The sequence below is a fragment of the Sphaerodactylus townsendi genome, linkage group LG02, assembly GCF_021028975.2.
Source record: "Sphaerodactylus townsendi isolate TG3544 linkage group LG02, MPM_Stown_v2.3, whole genome shotgun sequence".
Taxonomy (NCBI): domain Eukaryota; kingdom Metazoa; phylum Chordata; class Lepidosauria; order Squamata; family Sphaerodactylidae; genus Sphaerodactylus; species Sphaerodactylus townsendi.
Genome location: NC_059426.1, coordinates 7,948,294 through 7,967,849, shown reverse-complemented (window position 1 = coordinate 7,967,849; position 19,556 = coordinate 7,948,294). Strand labels below are relative to the sequence as shown.

Sequence of the window (19,556 nt, the reverse complement as noted above, 5' to 3'; positions counted from 1 at the left end):
AGGGGAAAGTGATGATGGGGTATGAGTCTGAAATTGTGTGCATCGAGGAATGCTGCTGTAAATTTCATTGTGCGTGCACAATGACAATAAATGCTTATGCTTATACTTGGGGGTGGAGCGTAAGGAGGCTGGGATTTGGGGAGGGGCTTCGTTTGGGTATTATGGCACAGAATCCACCCTCCAAAGCAGCTGTTCTTTCCAGGGAATCTGATCTCCGTATTCTGGATATCAATCGTAATCCCAGGAGATCTCCCGGTCCCACCTGGTGGTTAGCAGACCTGATTAGTGGAGTCATATCACAGGCAGGTACTCCTTTTTTCAACTTGAGAAGATTGACCGCGTTACTCACCTTGTAATACAGAGTACTACGACGCAGATGATCGCAATCTGGATAGTTCCAATCACGGCTGCTATTAAGACGTATTGAAATCGTACTGGGCCAGGAACCACGTATAATACGCTGTAGTCCTTCTTTTCACAGTGTTGTCCAGTGTAGCCTGCATCACACCTAGAATGGGGGGTGGGTGGGAAATTCACATGACTATTCTATGGCTTAACATTTTTTTACCTCAGCTCTTTTCAGGGGGAGAAATAAGAGGCTCAGTGAGAGATACCTTCCGTCACAAAGGATAGGTTGGTTTGCCATTTGCCTGCTCTTGGTGGGTAAATGGCCATCCTTGGCCCCAATCACTGACTCTCAAGAAAATGAGAAGCAAGAGGGGAAAAATGGCCACAAAATGGCCACCAAAGTGATGCTCTAGGAATTTCCCCATGACTCTATGGGCTTTGCCACAGAAATTAGGGGAAATTCCAAGAGTGCCACACAGGAGAGACGTCACCTACTCCCCAAACTTCATTACCCCTAGGTATGGCTATCAAAAGCTCTGAACATTTGTTGAAGTAGTGCTATAGAAGAAGGAGGAGTTTGAAGAAGAAGAAGAAGAGTTTGGATTTATATCCCCCCTTTCTCTCCTGTAGGAGACTCAAAGGGGCTGACAATCTCCTTGCCCTTCCCCCCTCACAACAAACACCCTGTGAGGTAGGTGGGGCTGAGAGAGCTCCGAGAAGCTGTGACTAGCCCAAGGTCACCCAGCTGGCGTGTGTGGGAGTGCCCAGGCTAATCTGAATTCCCCAGATAAGCCTCCACAGCTCAGGCAGCAGAGCTGGGAATCAAACCCGGTTCCTCCAGATTAGATACACGAGCTCTTAACCTCCTACGCCACTGCTGCTTTGGATTTATACCCTGCTTTTCTCTCCCTTTAAAGTCTCAAAGCGGCTTACACTCCCCTCCCCTCCCCAAAACAGACATCTTGTGAGGTAGGTGGGGCTGAGAGAGTTTAGCAGGCTTCATGTGAGGCAGGGGATTCCCACCCAGTTCTCCAGATTAGCGTCTACTGCTCTGAACCACTATGTCACGCTGTCTCCCAGTGTCTGAACTGACAACCCTTACAATGTGGTCTCAGCCATCTCCAGACCCTTTGCCCCTCCCCCACTTTTATTACTGTTTGTTACTCGCAACATCCGGCCTGGTGGAGAATTCTAACTTGAAAACGGGGAGGGCCAACTTCAACTCCCTTTTCTGCCCTGGAGGCTTGCTGTGTGACTTTGGGTCATTCAGTCTTTCTCAGCTTAACCTACCTCATAGAGTTACTGATGTAAGGATAAAATGGAGGAGGGCAGAATGATGTTGTGGGAAAAGCAGGGATGCAATCTCTGCTGGCAGAGAGTTATTTTACATGCTTATTATTCCTTTAGCCCAGTGATGGCGAACCTTTTTGAGACCGAGTGCCCAAATTGCAACCCAAACTGCACTTATTTATCGCAAAGTGCCAACCCGGCAATTTAACCTGAATGCTGAGGTTTTAGTTCAGAAAAAAACGGTTGGCTCCCTCTTCCTCCGCCCCACCTGCTCGAGAAGGGGCCAGCCTGCTCTAGCCTCCAGCAAGTCCCATGCGCACCGCTCTGTGCCTCTCTAGCATCTCTGCCTCCTCTCTACGTTCCCCCTTGGGCAGCAGCCACCTGGAACACAGGCACCAGGCCCGCCAGCCAAGTCCTCCCTGCTCACCGTGGTGCGCACACGTCGTGCTCAGTGGCCCAGGCCAGCCTAGATGGGGGTGTGTGTGGGAGGGGGGTGATTTTCCACCCCTACATGATGAACTCTATGTGTGCGTGCCCACAGAGAGGGCTCCGAGTGCCACCTTTGGCACCCATGCCATAGGTTCGCCATCACTGCTTTAGCCTGTCCGAGGCAGCTCACAGATGGTTCCAGATGACCTCTTATCCAAGGGGTTACATGGGGGAGGTTACCATTGCTTTGAGATGTTATTTCTAGGCAAACTCAGATGAAATTCAGTGGAAACTCCATTGTTTTTACCATAGAGTTTCCACTGAATCCTAGGGTGTTTTCACACGGCCATGCTGGGGGTTGGGTCGGTGTACATGACGCCGACCCAACCCCCCGGGACCGTTCGTGTGAATGGTCCCAGTAACGAAAGGGAAGACGGCGACGCGGAGCGCCGTCGTCTGATCGACCTACCTTCTCTGCGACCATCCAGCGCATCACCGAGGCCAGGGGACATGCCCCCCTGCCCTGCACGACCGCTGTGGAGTCGCAGGGCAGGGGGGCGTGTCCCCTGGCCTCATTGACGTGCCGGACGGTCGCAGAGAAGGTAGGTCGATCGAGTAAAGGGGGGAGGGATGGCGCCTTCCAGCCGCTGCCATTCGCCTGGCAGCGGCTGGAAGCCGCCGTTTTCAAAAAACCTCGCTTGGGTAGCGAGGTGGGAAAATGGCGGCTTCGCGCCGGCGGGGAGGAGCGAGGGCAGCGTGGCTGCGAAGCTGCGGTGCCCCCCATGCGAACAGCTCCCCGGGGACGGTGTTTTTGCCGTCCCCAGGGCGCTGTATTTGGCCCGTGCGGAAAGGGCCCTAGAGTGGTGTGACATCACTTCTGGATTCCTCCTGGAAATGACATCACACCATTGATGCAAGAGTGTTCTTATTCATGTATGTCTCTCCCCTGGGAGCAGCAATGGGGTTCAGAGGTAGCCAGTGGAAGGACTGATCTGGTTACCCACCTTTAGAACTAGTTACGCACCCTCAAACACAGTTGCTATGCAGAAGTATGAAATGCGGAGGTTAATCGCAACACTGTGCAGCCTGCTGGAGCGAACCTGATTTCAACCCTCCTCTTTTCCTCACTTCGTACAAACCTCCTGCCATTTTGCCATATGGAGACGCTGACGTTTCTACAGTTTTTAGCTTCTTCTCACTGTGGGATTTCCCAGGATAGCAGCTGTTGGCTGCTGTGCTAGAAACCAGTGGGCAATACCCTCCAGGCAAGCTTACACTCCGCGATGCCTTTTTGGGGAGGTATCGACAGACTTTGCAGGAATACTTTTTATAAACAGATTGACGCAGCTGCATAATTCAGTGTGGTTCTACTACATACATTTAGGGGCCTCCGTACATAATTTAGATGCGGAGCAGAAGGAGTCTCGTCAGTGATTATTTTTCCGGGCTGCATCAAGATAACATATATTAGCGAGTCTGTCTGTTCAGCTTATCTCCACCCGCTCGGTTTGGGGGAAGTGTTACCTGCAAGACGGTTCCAGCATATTAGCAGAGTGTTCGCATTTCCCGTGCATACAGAAGCCGCTGAAATGTTCCGGACAAGGAGTGTAGATTCCCCGGGCGCTCTCTTCCAATTTGTTTGCATTCTCTGGAAGTAAAGGTGAAAAGAAAGTCAACACGTAAGTGCTTCACAAGGTGAAGAAAGCGGTGTGTGTGTGTGTGTGTGTGTGTGTGAACACACACAATGAACCCTCCTTATATTACACCAGTGGATCCAGTAGAGCAGACCTGGGCATTATACGGCCCGCGGGCCACATCCGGCCCGCCGGATGACCCGGACTGGCCCCCCTGCCGTGCTGGGGAGCGAGGCGCCTTTGAAAGCCCCGCAGGAGCCGGTTGCCTTGGCTGCCGGCTTCCGCGGGGCTTTCAGAAGCGCCTCGCCCCCCTGCCTTTTGGCCCGGCCCTCCACAATATTTTCTGTTTCTGATGCGGCCCCATGGGAAAAAATAATTGCCCACCCCTGCAGTAGAGGGAATTTAAAACAACACCGTGTGGGAAAGTCTCATTTAAGCACACCAGAAAAAGAAAACGCCGAAATAATTTTACACTTTGAAGTGGGCATTTAGAGTTGAATGAGTGTGATCTGGGAATGAAATCATGTGCACGAGGAGCATTCCAAACTGCTCTGTTATTCCCGGGAACAATCCAGTGCAAATTACCCGCTTTGATTGACCATCAGTTTGATGACAGACACAAGCACTCACTCAGTTCCCCCCACCCCTGTAAAATCAGTAGACAAAAGGTTCCTATTTTTAAAATATTGCATTTCGACCCAGAATTGTGCAATGTGTTTTTCAGACCATCTCTGGGCTTTTCCCCACTCTCCCCTATCCCCCCTATGCCGCACGCTCCGGCGTCCCCACGACCCCGCACTTTGCGCGGGGTCATCGAAAGGCGCCCTTTGCTAGAACGCCAGGGATGCCGCGTGCTGCTCTTTTTTCCAGTTTGCATTTTCTTTTATAAGTAAGCCTCTTATATATGCTTTACAGGCATCCCATACTATATTCAGATTTACTTCCCCATTCAAATTAATTTCAAGGAAGTTGTTCAATTCCTTCTTTACTCTGTCTATCACCTTTTCTTTTCTTAATAGATATTCATTTATTTTCCATATACCATTTTTCTTAAAGTCCTTCCATTCCCAAACAATTGGTTTGTGATCTGACAGTATTTTTTTCTCCGATTGTTATCTTTTTTTGTTCTTAAACAAAGGTCTTTGGTGCCCCATATCATATCTAATCTGGAAAATGTCTTATATTGGTTGGAGAAAAAAGTAAAGTCCTTTTCATCACCATGGTGCGTTCTCCATATGTCTTGTATATTTAAATGATTGCAAAGATCAAAAAAAGCTATAGGCAATTTCCCTTCTATTTTCTTTTTCCTTGGTTCTCTATCTTTCTTGCGCGGGGCTTAAGGTAAGTGGGGAAAGGCCCTCTTTCAAATGAGTAGGGTTTCATGGAAGCTCTGCCCTTTCTGAATGTTGAGGCATCCTGCCCAGTATTTGTGTGTGCATGTTAAGTGCCATCAAGTTGCTTCTGATCTATGGCGATCCAATGAATGACTGACCTCCAATCGCCTTGTTCGGCTCTTGCAAACTACGGGCCGTGGCTTCCGTGATGGAGTCAACCCATCTCATATTGAGTCTTCGGCCCCTTCCACACACGCAAAAATAATGCGTTTTCAAGCCACTTTCACAACTGTTTGCAAGTGGATTTTGCCATTCCGCACAGCTTCAAAGAGCAGTTTGAAAGTGCGTTATTCTGCATGTGCGGAATGAGCCATACTCTTGCCCTGCTACTAGGGCTGTAAGCTCCAGGTTGGGCAATACCTGGAGCTTTCAGGGGCGGAGTCTGATGAGGGTGGGGCTTGCCAAGAGGAGGGCCTTCCAAGGGGTGTACAGTCCACCTTCCCAAAACATTGTCTTCAGCTAAACTGATCTCCATTGTCTGGAGATCAATTGTAATAGTGGGAGATCTCCAGCCACCATCTGGAGGCTGGCAACCTTCCCTGTTGCCTTTAACTTTTCTTAGCATTATTGCCTTTTCTAGTGATTCTAGTGATTCTTTTCTAGTGATGCCGAGTTGGGGAGTTCCATGTGTACTGAGGGGGTTTGTGGAAGTTTCCAAATAGTGGCTTCCTGAGGCGATTTGGGAAAGAGCAGCATGGGCCACAGGCCGGGGGCTCAGTCTCTTCTCCTCAGATGCCTCAGTCCCAATTCAACTTGTGCCTCTGTGCACCTGGTTGCTTCTTTCCCAAGAGGGAACTCTCAGTGGACACCTGACTGAAAGCCCCTGTGGCAGACCCAGGCTCTTTCCACAAAGACACTTCAAAACATTTTGATGTAGGAAATAAAATGTTGCTTCTGTGGAGTTCTGCATTGTTTTTACCCCAAAACATTTTACTTTGAAGAAGAAGAAGAAGAAGAGTTTGGATTTATATCCCCCCTTTCTCTCCTGTAAGGAGACTCAAAGGGGCTTACAATCTCCTTTCCCTTCCCCCCCTCACAACAAACACCCTGTGAGGGCTGAGAGAGCTCCGAGAAACTGTGACTAGCCCAAGGTCACCCAGCTGGCGTGTGTGGGAGTGCACAGGCTAATCTGAATTCCTCAGATACGCCTCCACAACTCAAGTGGCAGAGCTGGGAATCAAACCCAGTTCCTCCAGATCAGAGTGCACCTGCTCTTAGCCACTGCTCTTAGCCACTACGCCACTGCTGCTCCTCCCTACTTTGGGCTATTTTCAGATGGCTGTTTGGACCTTGCAGTCCTAATAAGACTTTCTACTGGATTATTTCCAGGGAGAATTGTCTGTTCATGCACCCAAATCTTCTACCGATCTGCTTCCACCTTTCGTTATGGTGTTCTTTCTCCAGGAAAGCAAGACCTGTATTAATCTTTAACTGTATCTTAAATAAGTGATCCCATGAAGAACTGATATCTATCTAATTTTCATCTGGCTGTTTAATCTGCTCTAGATTTGCTTTCTTTTTAAAAAAATGCTTCAGTTTTCATAACTAAATTCAACACTGTTTTCGTGGCGATTTCACGATCTATGCCGAGACACAGCTGAGCCATGCGGACACATCAAAACTTCAAGCTTCACATAAAAAAATACACGGTTGAGGCAATATCCTACTAAGGAACAAGTAAAAGAAGGAAGCCATTCTTCATCCTGATCGGGGGAAGTCAAAGGACACGGCATTGACCCAGATTATCTCATGCAGTTGTGGAGGGCACAGCAATATTTGTGCTCATGCTACTCCTAGCCTGCGGGTTTTGTAATGTGGAGCAAATATTGATTAAAATATCTCACAAAGATGAGCCCAGCCCCAAGGACACTCGCTGCACCGTTATTTCTGACAGGTAATTCAAAACTGGAGATGTGATTTGGTAAAGCAGCATTTCAGACCATACAGGAGTCAACACGGATGTCGGGCTGTGGGTACAAATGTCCAGGGCAGAGTTGGCTCTCAACTCCAGTTCCTCTCAACAGAGTTGCCAAGCTCCAGGTGGTAGCTAGAGAATTCATAAGAACATAAGAACATAAGAACTAGCCTGCTGGATCAGACCAGAGTCCATCTAGTCCAGCACTCTGCTACTCGCAGTGGCCCACCAGGTGCCTTTGGGAGCTCACATGCAGGAGGTGAAAGCAATGGCCTTCTGCTGCTGCTGCTCCCGAGCACCTGGTCTGCTAAGGCGTTTGCAATCTCAGATCAAGTAGGATCAAGATTGGGAGCCATAGATCGTCTTCTCCTCCATAAATCTGTCCAAGCTCTTTTTAAAGCTATCCAGGTTAGTGGCCATCACCACCTCCTGTGGCAGCATATTCCAAACACCAATCACATGTTGTGTGAAGAAGTGTTTCCTTTTATTAGTCCTAATTCTTCCCCCCAGCATTTTCAGTGGATGCCCCCTGGTTCTAGTATTGTGAGAAAGAGAGAAAAATGTCTCTCTGTCCACATTTTCTACCCCATGCATAATTTTATAGACTTCAATCATATCCCCCCTCAGACGTCTCCTCTCCAAACTAAAGAGTCCCAAACGCTGCAGCCTCTCCTCATAAGGAAGGTGCTCCAATCCCTCCATCATCCTCGTTGCCCTTCTCTGCACTTTTTCTACTCTTCAATATCCTTTTTGAGATGTGGCGACCAGAACTGAACACAGTACTCCAAGTGCGGTCGCACCACGGCTTTATATAAGGGCATGACAATCCTTGCAGTTTTATTCTCAACTCCTTTCCTAATTATCCCCAGCATAGAGTTTGCCTTTTTCACAGCTGCCATGCATTGAGTTGACATTCCCATGGAACTATCAACTAAGACGCCCAAATCCCTTTCCTGGTCTGTGACTGATAGATAGATTTGTAGACCGCTCCATCCCCAAGGGGCTCTGGGCGGTGTGGTATAGTGGTTAAGGGCAGGTGCACTCTGGGCAGGTGCACTCTAATCTGGAGAACTTCGGTTTGATTCCCTGCTCTGCCACTTGAGCTGTGGAAGCTTATCTGGTGAACTAGATTAGCTTGTGCATTCCAACACATGCCAGCTTGGGCTAGTCACAGTTCTTCGGAGCTCTCTTGTGGGGGGGGGAAGGGAGTTTGTAAGCCCCTTTGAGTTGTTGTTGTTGTCGTCGTCGTCGTCGTCGTCGTCGTCTTCTTCTAGAATAGAATAGAATAGAATCTTTATTGGCCAAGTGTGATTGGACACACAAGGAATTTGTCTCCGGTGCATATGCTCTCAGTGTACATAAAAGAAAATACATTTGTCAAGAATCATAAGGTACAGCACTTAATGATTGTCATATAGGTCTAGTAAGCAATCAGGAAACAATCAATAGTAATAAAAACATAAAATGTAAAATCATAAAATAAAATGAAATGTCAGCACAGGCTATAGTCATACAGTCATAATTGGGAGGAGATGGGTAATAGGAATGATGAAAAAAGTAGTGCAGTAATTATATAATAAATATATAATAAATAGTTTGACATTATCGAGGGAATTATTTGTTTAACAGAGTGATGGCATCCTGGACATAAACTGTTCTTATGTCTAGTTGTCTTGGTGTGCAGTGCTCTGTAGCGACGTTTAGAGGGTAAGAGTTGAAACAGTTTATGTCCAGGATGCGAGGGGTCAGTAAATATTTTCACAGCCCTTTTTTTTGACCCGCAGTATAATGGTCCTCAATGGAAGGCAGGTTAGCAGCAATTGTTTTTTCTGCAGTTCTGATTATTCTCTGAAGTCTGTGTCGATCTTGTTGGGTTGCAGAACCAAACCACACAGTTATAGAGGTGCAGATGACAGACTCAATGATTCCTCTGTAGAACTGTATCAGCAGCTCCTTGGGCAGTTTGAGCTTCCTGAGTTGGCGCAGAAAGAACATTCTTTGTTGTGCTTTTTTAATGACATTTTGATATTAGGTGACCATTTTAGGTCATGAGATATGATGGAGCCTAGAAATTTAAAGGTCTCTACTGTTGATACTGTGTTGTCTAGTATTGTGAGAGGAGGTAGGATGGGAGGGTTTCTCCTGAAATCTACCACCATTTCTACGGTTTTTAAGTGTGTTCAGTTCTAGATTGTTCCAGTGGCACCACGAGGCTAGTTGTTCAACCTCCCGCCTGAATGCGGTTTCATCAAGTTGTCTCGAATGAGACCAATCACTGTTGTATCATCTGCAAATTTCAGTATTTTAACAGATGGATCATTTGAGATGCAGTCATTGGTATACAGAGAGAAGAGAAGTGGTGAAAGTACACAGCCTTGGGGCCCCTGTGCTCATTTTACATGTGTCTGATGTCATCTTTCCTAGTCTCCCCTGCTGCCTCCTACCTGTTAGGAAGCTTGTGATCCACGCACAGATATGCTCAGGTACTGCTAGCTGATTTAGCTTGGTTAGAAGAATGTCCGCCTGATAGTATTGAATGCTGAACTAAAGTCAACAAAGAGGACCCTTGCATAGGTCTTTTGCTATTCAAGATGCTGTAGGATATAGTGCAAAGCCATATTAACAGCATCATCTGTCGATCTATTTGCTCGGTATGCAAATTGCAAGGGGTCCAACAGTGGATCCGTGATGGTTTTCAAATGGTACATCACTAGCCTTTCAAAAGTTTTCATAACTACAGATGTTAGAGCAACTGGTCTGTAGTCGTTCAGTTCCTTGATGGAAGGCTTCTTCGCACTGGGACGATAGTGGAGTGTTTGAAGCAGGAAGGAACATAGCACATCTCTAGTGATTTGTTAAAGATTTGGGTGAAGATGTGGGCCAATTGGACAGCACAGACTTTTAGGCAAGAAGGTGTTATCTTGTCTGGGCCTGGTGCTTTTCCAGGCTTCTGTCTGTGAAATAGATCTTGCACTTCCTTTTCTGAGATCACCAGGGGTTGTAAAACCCAATGAAATGGGTTCAGTTATAGGAAGTTTGGCTATTGTTGGTGCATCTGAGATAGAGGTTGTGGAGAAAGGTGACTGTAGATTGTTTTCAAACCTACAGTAGAACACGCTCAGGTCGTCTGCCAATTGCTGATTTCCCGCAGCTTGGGGCGGTCGCTTACTGTAACCGGTGATATTTTTGAGAGTTTTCCACATGTTTGCTGTTTCGCTTGGTGAAAACTGATTTTTTAGCTTTTCAGAGTAGTTTCTTTTGCTGCTCTGATCTCCTTTGTTAATACATTTCTGGCCTGATTGTACAGCATTCTATCACCCTTTCTGTAGGCCTCTTCTTTGGAACGACGTAACTGCTTAAGTTTAGCTGTGAACCAAGGTTTGTTGTTACTATATTTAAGCCAGTTCCTGGTTGGTATACAAAGATCTTCACAGAAGCTGACATATGATGTTACAGTATCTGTGAGTTCATCCAAATCTGCAGAGGTGTCTTTAAAAATATTCCAGTCTGTACAGTCAAGGCAAGCCTGCAGCTTTAACTTTGCCTCTTCAGTCCAAGTTCTCACCGATTTAGTTATTGGTTTTGTGGCTTTAAATCTTTGTTTGTAAGCAGGTACAAGGTGAATCATGCAATGATCAGAATGGCCTACAGCTGCTCGTGGTAAAGACCGATAAGCATCTTTCAGTGTTGTATAGCAGTGGTCTAAGATATTCTTGCCTCTGGTGGGACAGTTGACATGCTGAAAGTATTTTGGTAGGTCTTCCCTTAAGTTTGCTTTGTTTAAATCTCCCAAAATAATAACCAGTGAATCAGGGTATTTGGCTTCAGCCTCCATAATCTGATCGGTTAGAGTTCTTAATGCCTTTTTTACAGATGCTTGTGGATGAATATAAACCAAAAAAAACAGAACTGAATTTATCTCTCGAGTGTAATAAAAGGGTTTGTAATTAATAAGTAAGGACTCCAAATTTTCATCACAGAATTTTTGAATTATTGTTATGTCTTGACACCAGCTTTTGTTGATGTATATACATAATCCTCCTCCTTTTTTCTCCCTGATAATTCTGCACTCCTGTCTTAACGAAAGCTCTGAAACCCCGCTATGCACATGCTATTATCAACAATGCTCTCATTTAGCCAGGCTTCAGTAAAGCATAGGGCAGAGGCGCTGTAAAAAATCAGAATTGCCTCTGTGTAAAAGAAGTATTTCATCTATCTTGTTGGCAAGTGAGCATAAATTGGTAAGAAAGATTGAAGGGAGCGGGGTTTTTTTAATTCCCTTATTCCTTAGTCTATTTAAAATTCCCGCCCTTTTACCTCTTCGTCTCTGCCGCCTGTGCTTGTTTTTGCTGATCTGTTGTTGCCGGGAAATGGCTGCCTCCTGTGCTGAAATTTCCTCCGTGGTTGTAAAGACAGATAGGGGTAAAGTTGCAGAGAGCCACTCCTTAAGGAAACGTTCCCTAATTCTTAGCAGATGGTCTCTGGAGTATGAAATTCGTTGTAAATTGCAGGAAATAGTAGAAAATGTAGAAGCCATTTGAGAGCATTCCACCGAGGCAGCCCTCGTCGGCGCCATCTTGGGTTCTTCCTCTTCTTCTTCTTCTTCTTCTTCTTCTTCTTCTTCTTCTACTACTACTACTACTACTACTACTACTACTACTACTACTACTACTGCTACTACTACTACTACTACTACTACCCTGGACTTCCTTGGCTGTTTCTGTTCCAAGTACTAACCAGACCCAAACTTGTTTAGCTTCTAGGATTTGACAAGATCAGGTCAGCCTGGAGTATGCAGATCACAGCAATAATAAGAGCCATCGAGTTGGACCTGACTTATGGGCATTCCCACTATTCCCACTATTACAATGGATCTCCTGGCAACCGAGCTCAGTTTCGCTGAAGAAAATGGCTGCTTTGGAAGGCGGATTTTATGGCATTCGATTCCACTGAAGCCCCTCCCCTCCCCCAACCCCACCGCTTCTCAGGCTCCACCTACAAAATCTGGAACTATTCCCCATTCCAGAACTGGGCATTCTAAGTGTATGAGATTTTGAATATGTGGTTGGGGCTAAAGTGTAACTGGATTCTCTCCCACAGGGTTAGATCTGACCAATTTCCCCTGCCAATGACTCATTTAAATATTTATTTATTTTATTAAGTTTGCCACTTCGCCCTTTCCTGACAACACACATTATAATAAACCATCTTATCTACAGTCTTTAACCACACATGCTGAACTTACTCTTTGCTATTTATTTGCTTGAGAAATTTCTACCCTTCCTTTCTAGTTTTTTTTTAAAAAAAACAGCCCTCGAGCCAGTTTAGAAAGCAGGCAGTGCAACAGAAAGCACAGTCAAAACACAACATTGCAGTTTTAAAGCACCAGAAAGCCAGCCAAAGGAGATAAAACAGGCGATAAAGAGCTCGGGGAAATGCTGCGTATAAGACATCGAATACCAGAAAAGGTTAACAATCCAGGTCTACTGCGAACTATTTTTTTAAAAACAGATTTAGGTAGATCTATAGTTTAAAGCAGAAACTGTTTTCGTTAGATCAAAAAGAGCTACGACATTTCATCTCCCTGGCAACATTTTTTAATATTCAAGAACATCCATCAGATGTTTTATTATTGGGCTACTTTACTAGTAGCCCAGTGAACAAACCAGGAAGGATAATCTAGATATGGACATAAGTGTTGGCCGGGACCATCCAAAACAGAGATGCACCACACCTTTCTAACCCCCTCGGCCAACGTTTGCAGAAGGCTGTAACTTTGATATGAAGGGGGGGGGGGGGAGCAGAGGTGGGATCCAGCAGGTTCTCACAGGTTCCCAAGAGTAGGTTACTAATTATTTGTGTGTGCCGAGAGGGGGTTGCTAATTGGTGATTTTGCCACGTGATTTTTGCCTTAGTTACGCCCCTCCTCCGCTCCTCAGCAGTAGCGCCCAGAGCTTGAAGCAGTCTAGCAGGAGGTGCACCGGCGTGTGTGGCAGCCTGCACCTGCGTGCATTCGTTTCCCGCCCAAGGACTGGCGCAGTGGCTGCGTCCTTGCCACAGCCCCGCCCAGCAATGCCCCGCCCTCCGAAGGCCCAGCCGTGCCCCGATCGTGCCTGCCCAACCCCACTGGCGCTACGCCACTGTTTGAATCCCACCACCATGGGAACCTGTTACTAAAATTTTTGGATCCCACCACTGGGGGGAGGCACTGTGAATCTTATCCCAAATCTGACTCTCTGCACAAAAGGGGCTGCAAAGAAAGGGAAAAAAAATCCCCCAAACCATTGCTCCTGACTGCCCATCCACAGATAAACACATAGATGCACTTGCTGGTAGTGCTTTGAGCAACACCACTGCAATTCACTCTAACCTTGCTTGCAGAGGTACTTGGATGAGAAATGTCAGCGTGCTGAAAAGCGATTTTTGATGGTTCTCATTGATTCCGATAATGAAGGGGAATCATCTAATTAATGAACTGTCCCTGCTTCCTTTGTGTGTTTTATAGCTTTGGTCAGAAATAAGCATGAGCATAAGCATTTTATTGTCATTGTGCACGCACAACAGAATTTACAGCAGCATTCCTCGATGCACACAATTTCAGACTCATCCCCCATCCTCACTTTCCCCTTCCTCCACCCATCCCTACACAGCCCCAAACACATCAACACGAAGCCGCGGAGTTTAACATAGCCACAGCTCTAGAGTAGACGCTGTCTCTAAGCCTCTTTGTCCTAGTTTTGATAGACCTGTATCGTCGGCCGGATGGCAACAGTTCAAAAAGAGAGTGTGCTGGATGAGACGGGTCTCTCAGAATATTTTGGGCTTTCTTTAGGCTTCGGGAATTGTAGAGTTCTTCCAAGGAGGGGAGAGGGCAGCCGATAATCCTCTGTATGGTGTATTTGGTATCTTGAATACTTTATGGTGTGGATCAGGGCCCCTGAAATGTGGTGCTCACATGCACCATCCTGCCTGCCATCTCTGAGTGTTTTTAGGAAGTGGGTGGGGCCAGATAGAGCTCTTGCACAGCAGGGCTTATGACAGAATAGTAGAATATTGTTTGGCTGTGCAAATATTTGCTTTGGCAGAAGCTGCCATTGCAAGACAAGGATCTACACTGTGTTACTGAAGTTAAGCTGGCAATAACTTTGCGGCTGGCTCCGCCCCCTGCGGCAACCATGTTGTGGCAGCCATTTTGTTGCTACGCTCACTGTGACGAGTTCCAAATGCGCCCACAGGTTGGGGACCCCAGTGGGTGTTTTAACAAGCTGTGACAGGTCCAGAGGAGGGTGACCAAAGTGGTAAAATGTCTGGATTCCATGCCCTACGTGGAGAGGCTTAGGGAGCTGGGGATGTTTAGTCTGGAGAAGAGGTTAAGAGATCACAAGATAGCCATGTTTCAATATTTGAAGGGATGTCATGTTGAAGATGGAGCAAGCTAGTTTTCTGCTGTATCCAGAGACTAGGACCAGGAGTAATGGAGTCAAGGAACAGGAAAGGAGATGCCACCTAAACATTAGGAAGAATTTCATGACAGTAAGGGCTGTTTAATAGTTGAATCCTCTGCCTCTGAGGTTGGTGGAGTGTCCTTCCTTGCAGGTTTTTAAACGAAGAAGAAGAAGAAGAAGAAGAAGAAGAAGAAGAAGAAGAAGAAGAAGAAGAAGAAGAAGAAGAAGAAGAGGAGTAGGAGTAGGAGTAGTAGTTTGAATTTATATCCCCCCATTCTCAGGAGACTCAAAGGGACTGACAATCTCCTTGCCCTTCCCCCCTCACAACAAACACCCTCTGAGGTAGGTGGGGCTGAGAGAGCTCCGAGAAGCTGTGACTATCCCAAGGTCACCCAGCTGGCATGTGTGGGAGTGTACAGGCTAATCTGAATTCCCCAGATAAGCCTCCACAGCTCAGGCGGCAGAGCGGGGAATCGAACCCGGTTCCTCCAGATTAGATACACGAGCTCTTAACCTCCTATGCCACTGCTGCTCCTGGACAGAAGAAGAAGAAGAAGAAGAAGAAGAAGAAGAAGAAGAGTAGGAGTAGGAGTTTGAATTTATATCCCCCCATTCTCAGGAGACTCAAAGGGGCTGACAATCTCCTTGCCCTTCCCCCCTCACAACAAACACCCTCTGAGGTAGGTGGGGCTGAGAGAGCTCCGAGAAGCTGTGACTAGCCCAAGGTCACCCAGCTGGCTTGTGTGGGAGTGCACAGGCTAATCTGAATTCCTCAGATAAGGCTCCACAGCTCAGGCGGCAGAGCTGGGAATCAAACCTGGTTCCTCCAGATTAGAGACACGAGCTCTTAACCTCCTGCGCCACTGCTGCTCCATCTGTCAGGGGTGCTTTGATTGTGTCTGTTCCGGCATGGCGGGGGGTTGGACTTGATGGCCCTTGTGCAGTGGTGGGATCCAAAAATTTTAATAACAGGTTCCGATGGTGGTGGGATTCAAACAGTGGCGCCGCCGCACACACGCACCTCCAGTCCCTGTTGGGCAGGGAGGTTGCCTTAGCAACCCCTTCTCGGCACTTAGAAAAAATGAGTAACCACTTCTAGAGAAGTGGTGAGAACTGGTTGGCTCCCACCTCTGCCCTTGTGGTCTCTCCCAACTCTTCCAATTTCTGCACATGGGATGGGTTGGTCTGTTTCCATACTTGGTATTTTCTTTTGTTTGGGGGCTGCAGACGGTATTGAACAAACTTCCTTACAATTGGTACCATCGAGGAAGGCCTTGTGGCTGAAACACGTTTGGTTTTCATTATTGTTGTGGTGTTGCTATTTGTGAGGTACTGAAGTTTTAGATAATTTATCGCATGTGTTCATTCTGTTAGTAGTCTTCCCTGGTTATCTGATACCGCCTGGAGACAAGGGCCACCTGCCGTTTGCGATGGACTGGAACCAATTCTGTTCACCTCCTCAACGATAATTGGGGCTGTCAAAATAGTCTGCCCCCACCATCTGGCTGAGACGGAGAAACTTGCAGGTAGTCAATCTGTATCGTTGCTCTTACAGCAATTCATTCTCAACCCATCTACAAGCATCCAGGTGCAGTGGCGTACCTAGGCAAACTGGAGCCCTGGGCAAAACCTGAGTTTGATCCCCCCCCCCCCCCATGGGCAGCCACCCTCCCCTACCATGACCAAACAAAGATTTTTTTCAACCAGGTCATTTCAAAGTCACCATCACATTATAGAACATCCAACTCACAAATCTGAACACATCTGGGGTCCCTAGTTTAACCAAGTGATGCTGGAATCCACCCCCAAACAGCATTATTTTCAATGGTATTTAAACTAGGGAGCCCAGATTCTCCTTTTGAATCCATCTTAAAGGGAGAATCTGGCCTCCCCAGTTTAAACATTGAAAGTGATGCTGTTTTGGGGTGGATTATCTTCCGTCCTGAAACAGTATCACTTTCAATGTTTAAACTGGGGACCTCAGATTCTCCTTTTAAATCCATGCCAAAGGGGGTGGATTTAATAATAATAATAATAACCTTTATTAGGCATTGAGAGAATAAAAGAAAGAAAGAAAACAAGCATTGGCAGGAAGGGGGTGGATTTAAAAGGAAAATCTGGGGAAATGCCTGCTGTCAGGGGGTGCCTTCTGTCAGGGGTGCAATTATTAAGATAGCACCACCAAAATTTCAGAGTATCTTCGTGAGACTCTACTGATAATACCACCCAGGTTTGGTGAAGTTTGGTTCAGGGGGTCCAAAGTTATGAACCCTCAAAGGTGTAGCCCCCATCTCCTATTAGCTCCCATTGGAAACAATGGGGGATGGGGGCACTCCCCTTGGGAGTCCATAACTTTGGACTCCCTGAACCAAACCTCATCAAACCTGGGTAATATCATCAGGACAGTCTCCTGAAAAATCCCTGAAATATTGGTGCTGCTAGCCTAAAAACTGCGCCATCTGCAGGCCAAAACGGAAAAACACTGAAAATATTTAAAATCCCACAAACAAACCTGCAGTTTTTGCGCCCCGCACAAGGCGGCGCCTAGGGCAACTGCCCACTTTGCCCAATGGGAGGAACGCCTCTGTCCAGGTGTGGTCTTTTTCTGAGCCAGCATTCTATGGGAAGGAGCAATTGGTCTGTCCCCAGGAGAAACAGGACGTTGCCTCTGAGCAGTTCGTATGGCTCAGGGAGGCTGGAAAGCGTTTGCTTGCTTTTGCTGTTGAGGTAACTGCATTGCAAGGAAGTTTGCAAATGTTCAGAAGACTGGAAGATGTGTGGGGGTTTCAAACTGAGAAGAGCAACAATCCCGATTCCTGGGTAAAGCATCCGATCCGCTCTGCCAGAGTCTTCTTTTGCCCCTGCAGAATCCTCTTATGCTGAAGAAGAGATTCAATAGGCAATATCAGAATAAGGACTTGTTACATATCTGAGGGATCACATCTCCCCGTACTGCCCTACTGGGGCCCTCTGCTCTACGGAGGAGTGACTACTGGAAATCCCTGGCCCCAAAAAGATCCGTTTGGCCTCAACAAGGGCCAGGGCTTTTACTGCCCTGGTCCCTACCTGGTAGAACAGGTTCCTTAAGGAGACAGGGCCCTGCGGGACCTGCAGAGTTTCCACAGGGCCTGCAAAACGGACCTGTTCCACCAGGCTTTTGGCCAGCCGGGGTGACCATCAGACCCTCATACCAGTTAGGTCTCCCGTGGGCGGGAATGGGGTGGGATAAGTCGCAGGAGCAGCAGTGGCGGAGGTTAAGAGCTCGTGTATTTAATCTGGAGGAACCGGGTTTGATTCCCAGCTCTGCCGCCTGAGCTGTGGAGGCTTATCTGGGGAATTCAGATTAGCCTGTGCACTCCCACACACGCCAGCTGGGTGACCTTGGGCTAGTCACAGCTTCTCGGAGCTCTCTCAGCCCCACCTACCTCACAGGGTGTTTGTTGTGAGGGGGGAAGGGCAAGGAGATTGTAAGCATCTTTGAGTCTCCAAACTCTTCTTCTTCTTCTTCATCTGGGAATTTTAAATTGTTGTTAAATTCTGTGACTTTAACATTGTTATTAGAATGTTTTACTGCTATTATTTATATTTGATATTGATGTACGCCGCCCTGAGCCCTCCAGGGGAGGGCAGTCTAAAAATGGAATAAATAAATAAATAAAATAAGAAGACTAAGGACTCTTGCGACAATATCTGCAAAGAGCAGGACTGATTGATGACAGAGGCCTTCTCTTTGCTCAGCTTCTCCACTTTCTGTCCCTTGCCTTCTGTCACTTTCACAAAACGAGGTAAATGATGTTCTTCCTTGTATCTGAGGAAGTGAGCTCTGCCTCATAAAAGCTCATGCAGGAATAAACGGTGTTAGTCCTTAAGGTGCTGCCGTTGCGTTCCGGAAAGTGAAAGTCCCGACTTCTTTCTCTGGCGCGGTTTTGCAATTTTTCCAGCAGCCATGCTACAGATTCGACACAAATCAAATTGCAGGTCTGTGGCGCTGGACACCACCGATACCCAACTCTCCAACATTTCGACAGGGAAGCTTAGCTTCACTTTGTGTGTGTGTGTGTGTGTGTGTGTGTGTCCTTCGCTCAGCTGAAACGGAATTTAAATGGGACTAAGACAGAAAGTCTCCAAGCCGGGTGACAAAACGCGTCTGACTGTGAAAACTGATTTATCTGAGTTGTGTCATTTTTGGCACATTAGCAATTATCTTGTGCTCTGGTCGGGAAAAGGAGGGAAAATCACCTCTAGTCAGGGCCGGCTTATTAGCTTTCTGCAACAAGCAGGAGAGGGGAAAAGTTACTAGTTTGGCACCTCTGTAGCAGCGCTTGCCAAAGATCCAGCGAAATGGGTTGCTCGGTAGTGAGATTCAGTGCAAACTTCACACATAGGCGTGCTTCTGTTGATTACTTCCACATCATGTCCTGACTTGCGGGGTTGAAAGCAGCTCTCAAACGGCACTGTCCCCTTGGAAGAGGATACGTTTCAGTGGAGAGGGGCCATACAATCAGCAGAGGTACTGGAGGAATGCACTGAAGTGATGAGATATCCCAAGGTACATGTATGTACGAATCAGCCCTTTTAATAGAACCAGTGTGGTATAGTGGTTAAGGGCAGGTGCACTCTAATCTGGAGAACTCGGTTTGATTCCCCGCTCTGCCACTTGAGCTGTGGAAGCTTATCTGACGAACTAGATTAGCTTGTGCACTCCAACACATGTCAGCTTGGGCTAGTCACAGTTCTTCGGAGCTCTCTCAGCCCCACCTACCTCACAGGGTATTTGTTGTGGGGGGGGGGGAGGGAGTTTGTAAGCCCCTTTGAGTTGTTGTTGTTGTCGTCTTGTTCTTCTTGTTCTTCTTCTTCTTGTTCTTCTTCTACTACTACTAGCAGCAGTGGCGTGGGAGGTTAAGAGCTCGTGTATCTAATCTGGAGGAACCGGGTTTGATTCCCCGCTCTGCCGCCTGAGCTGTGGAGGCTTATCTGGGGAATTCAGATTAGCCTGTCCACTCCCACACATGCCAGCTGGGTGATCTTGGGCTAGTCACAGCTTCTCGGAGCTCTCTCAGCCCCACCTACCTCACAGGGTGTTTGTTGTGGGGGGGAAGGG

The 19,556-nt window shown here is 47.1% G+C and overlaps 1 protein-coding gene across 1 annotated transcript in view; it reads right to left on the bottom strand.

The window, feature by feature from the left end:
* Positions 1–19,556, bottom strand: part of TMEFF2 (transmembrane protein with EGF like and two follistatin like domains 2) — a 328,663-nt gene that overhangs the window by 15,694 nt on the left and 293,413 nt on the right. Inside the window, exons 12-13 of the mRNA XM_048483643.1 lie at positions 3,592–3,715; positions 350–508 (exon numbers count right to left, since the gene is read on the bottom strand). Coding sequence (XP_048339600.1) covers positions 350–508; positions 3,592–3,715 — 283 coding nt within the window. The remainder of the gene's footprint in view (positions 1–349; positions 509–3,591; positions 3,716–19,556) is intronic.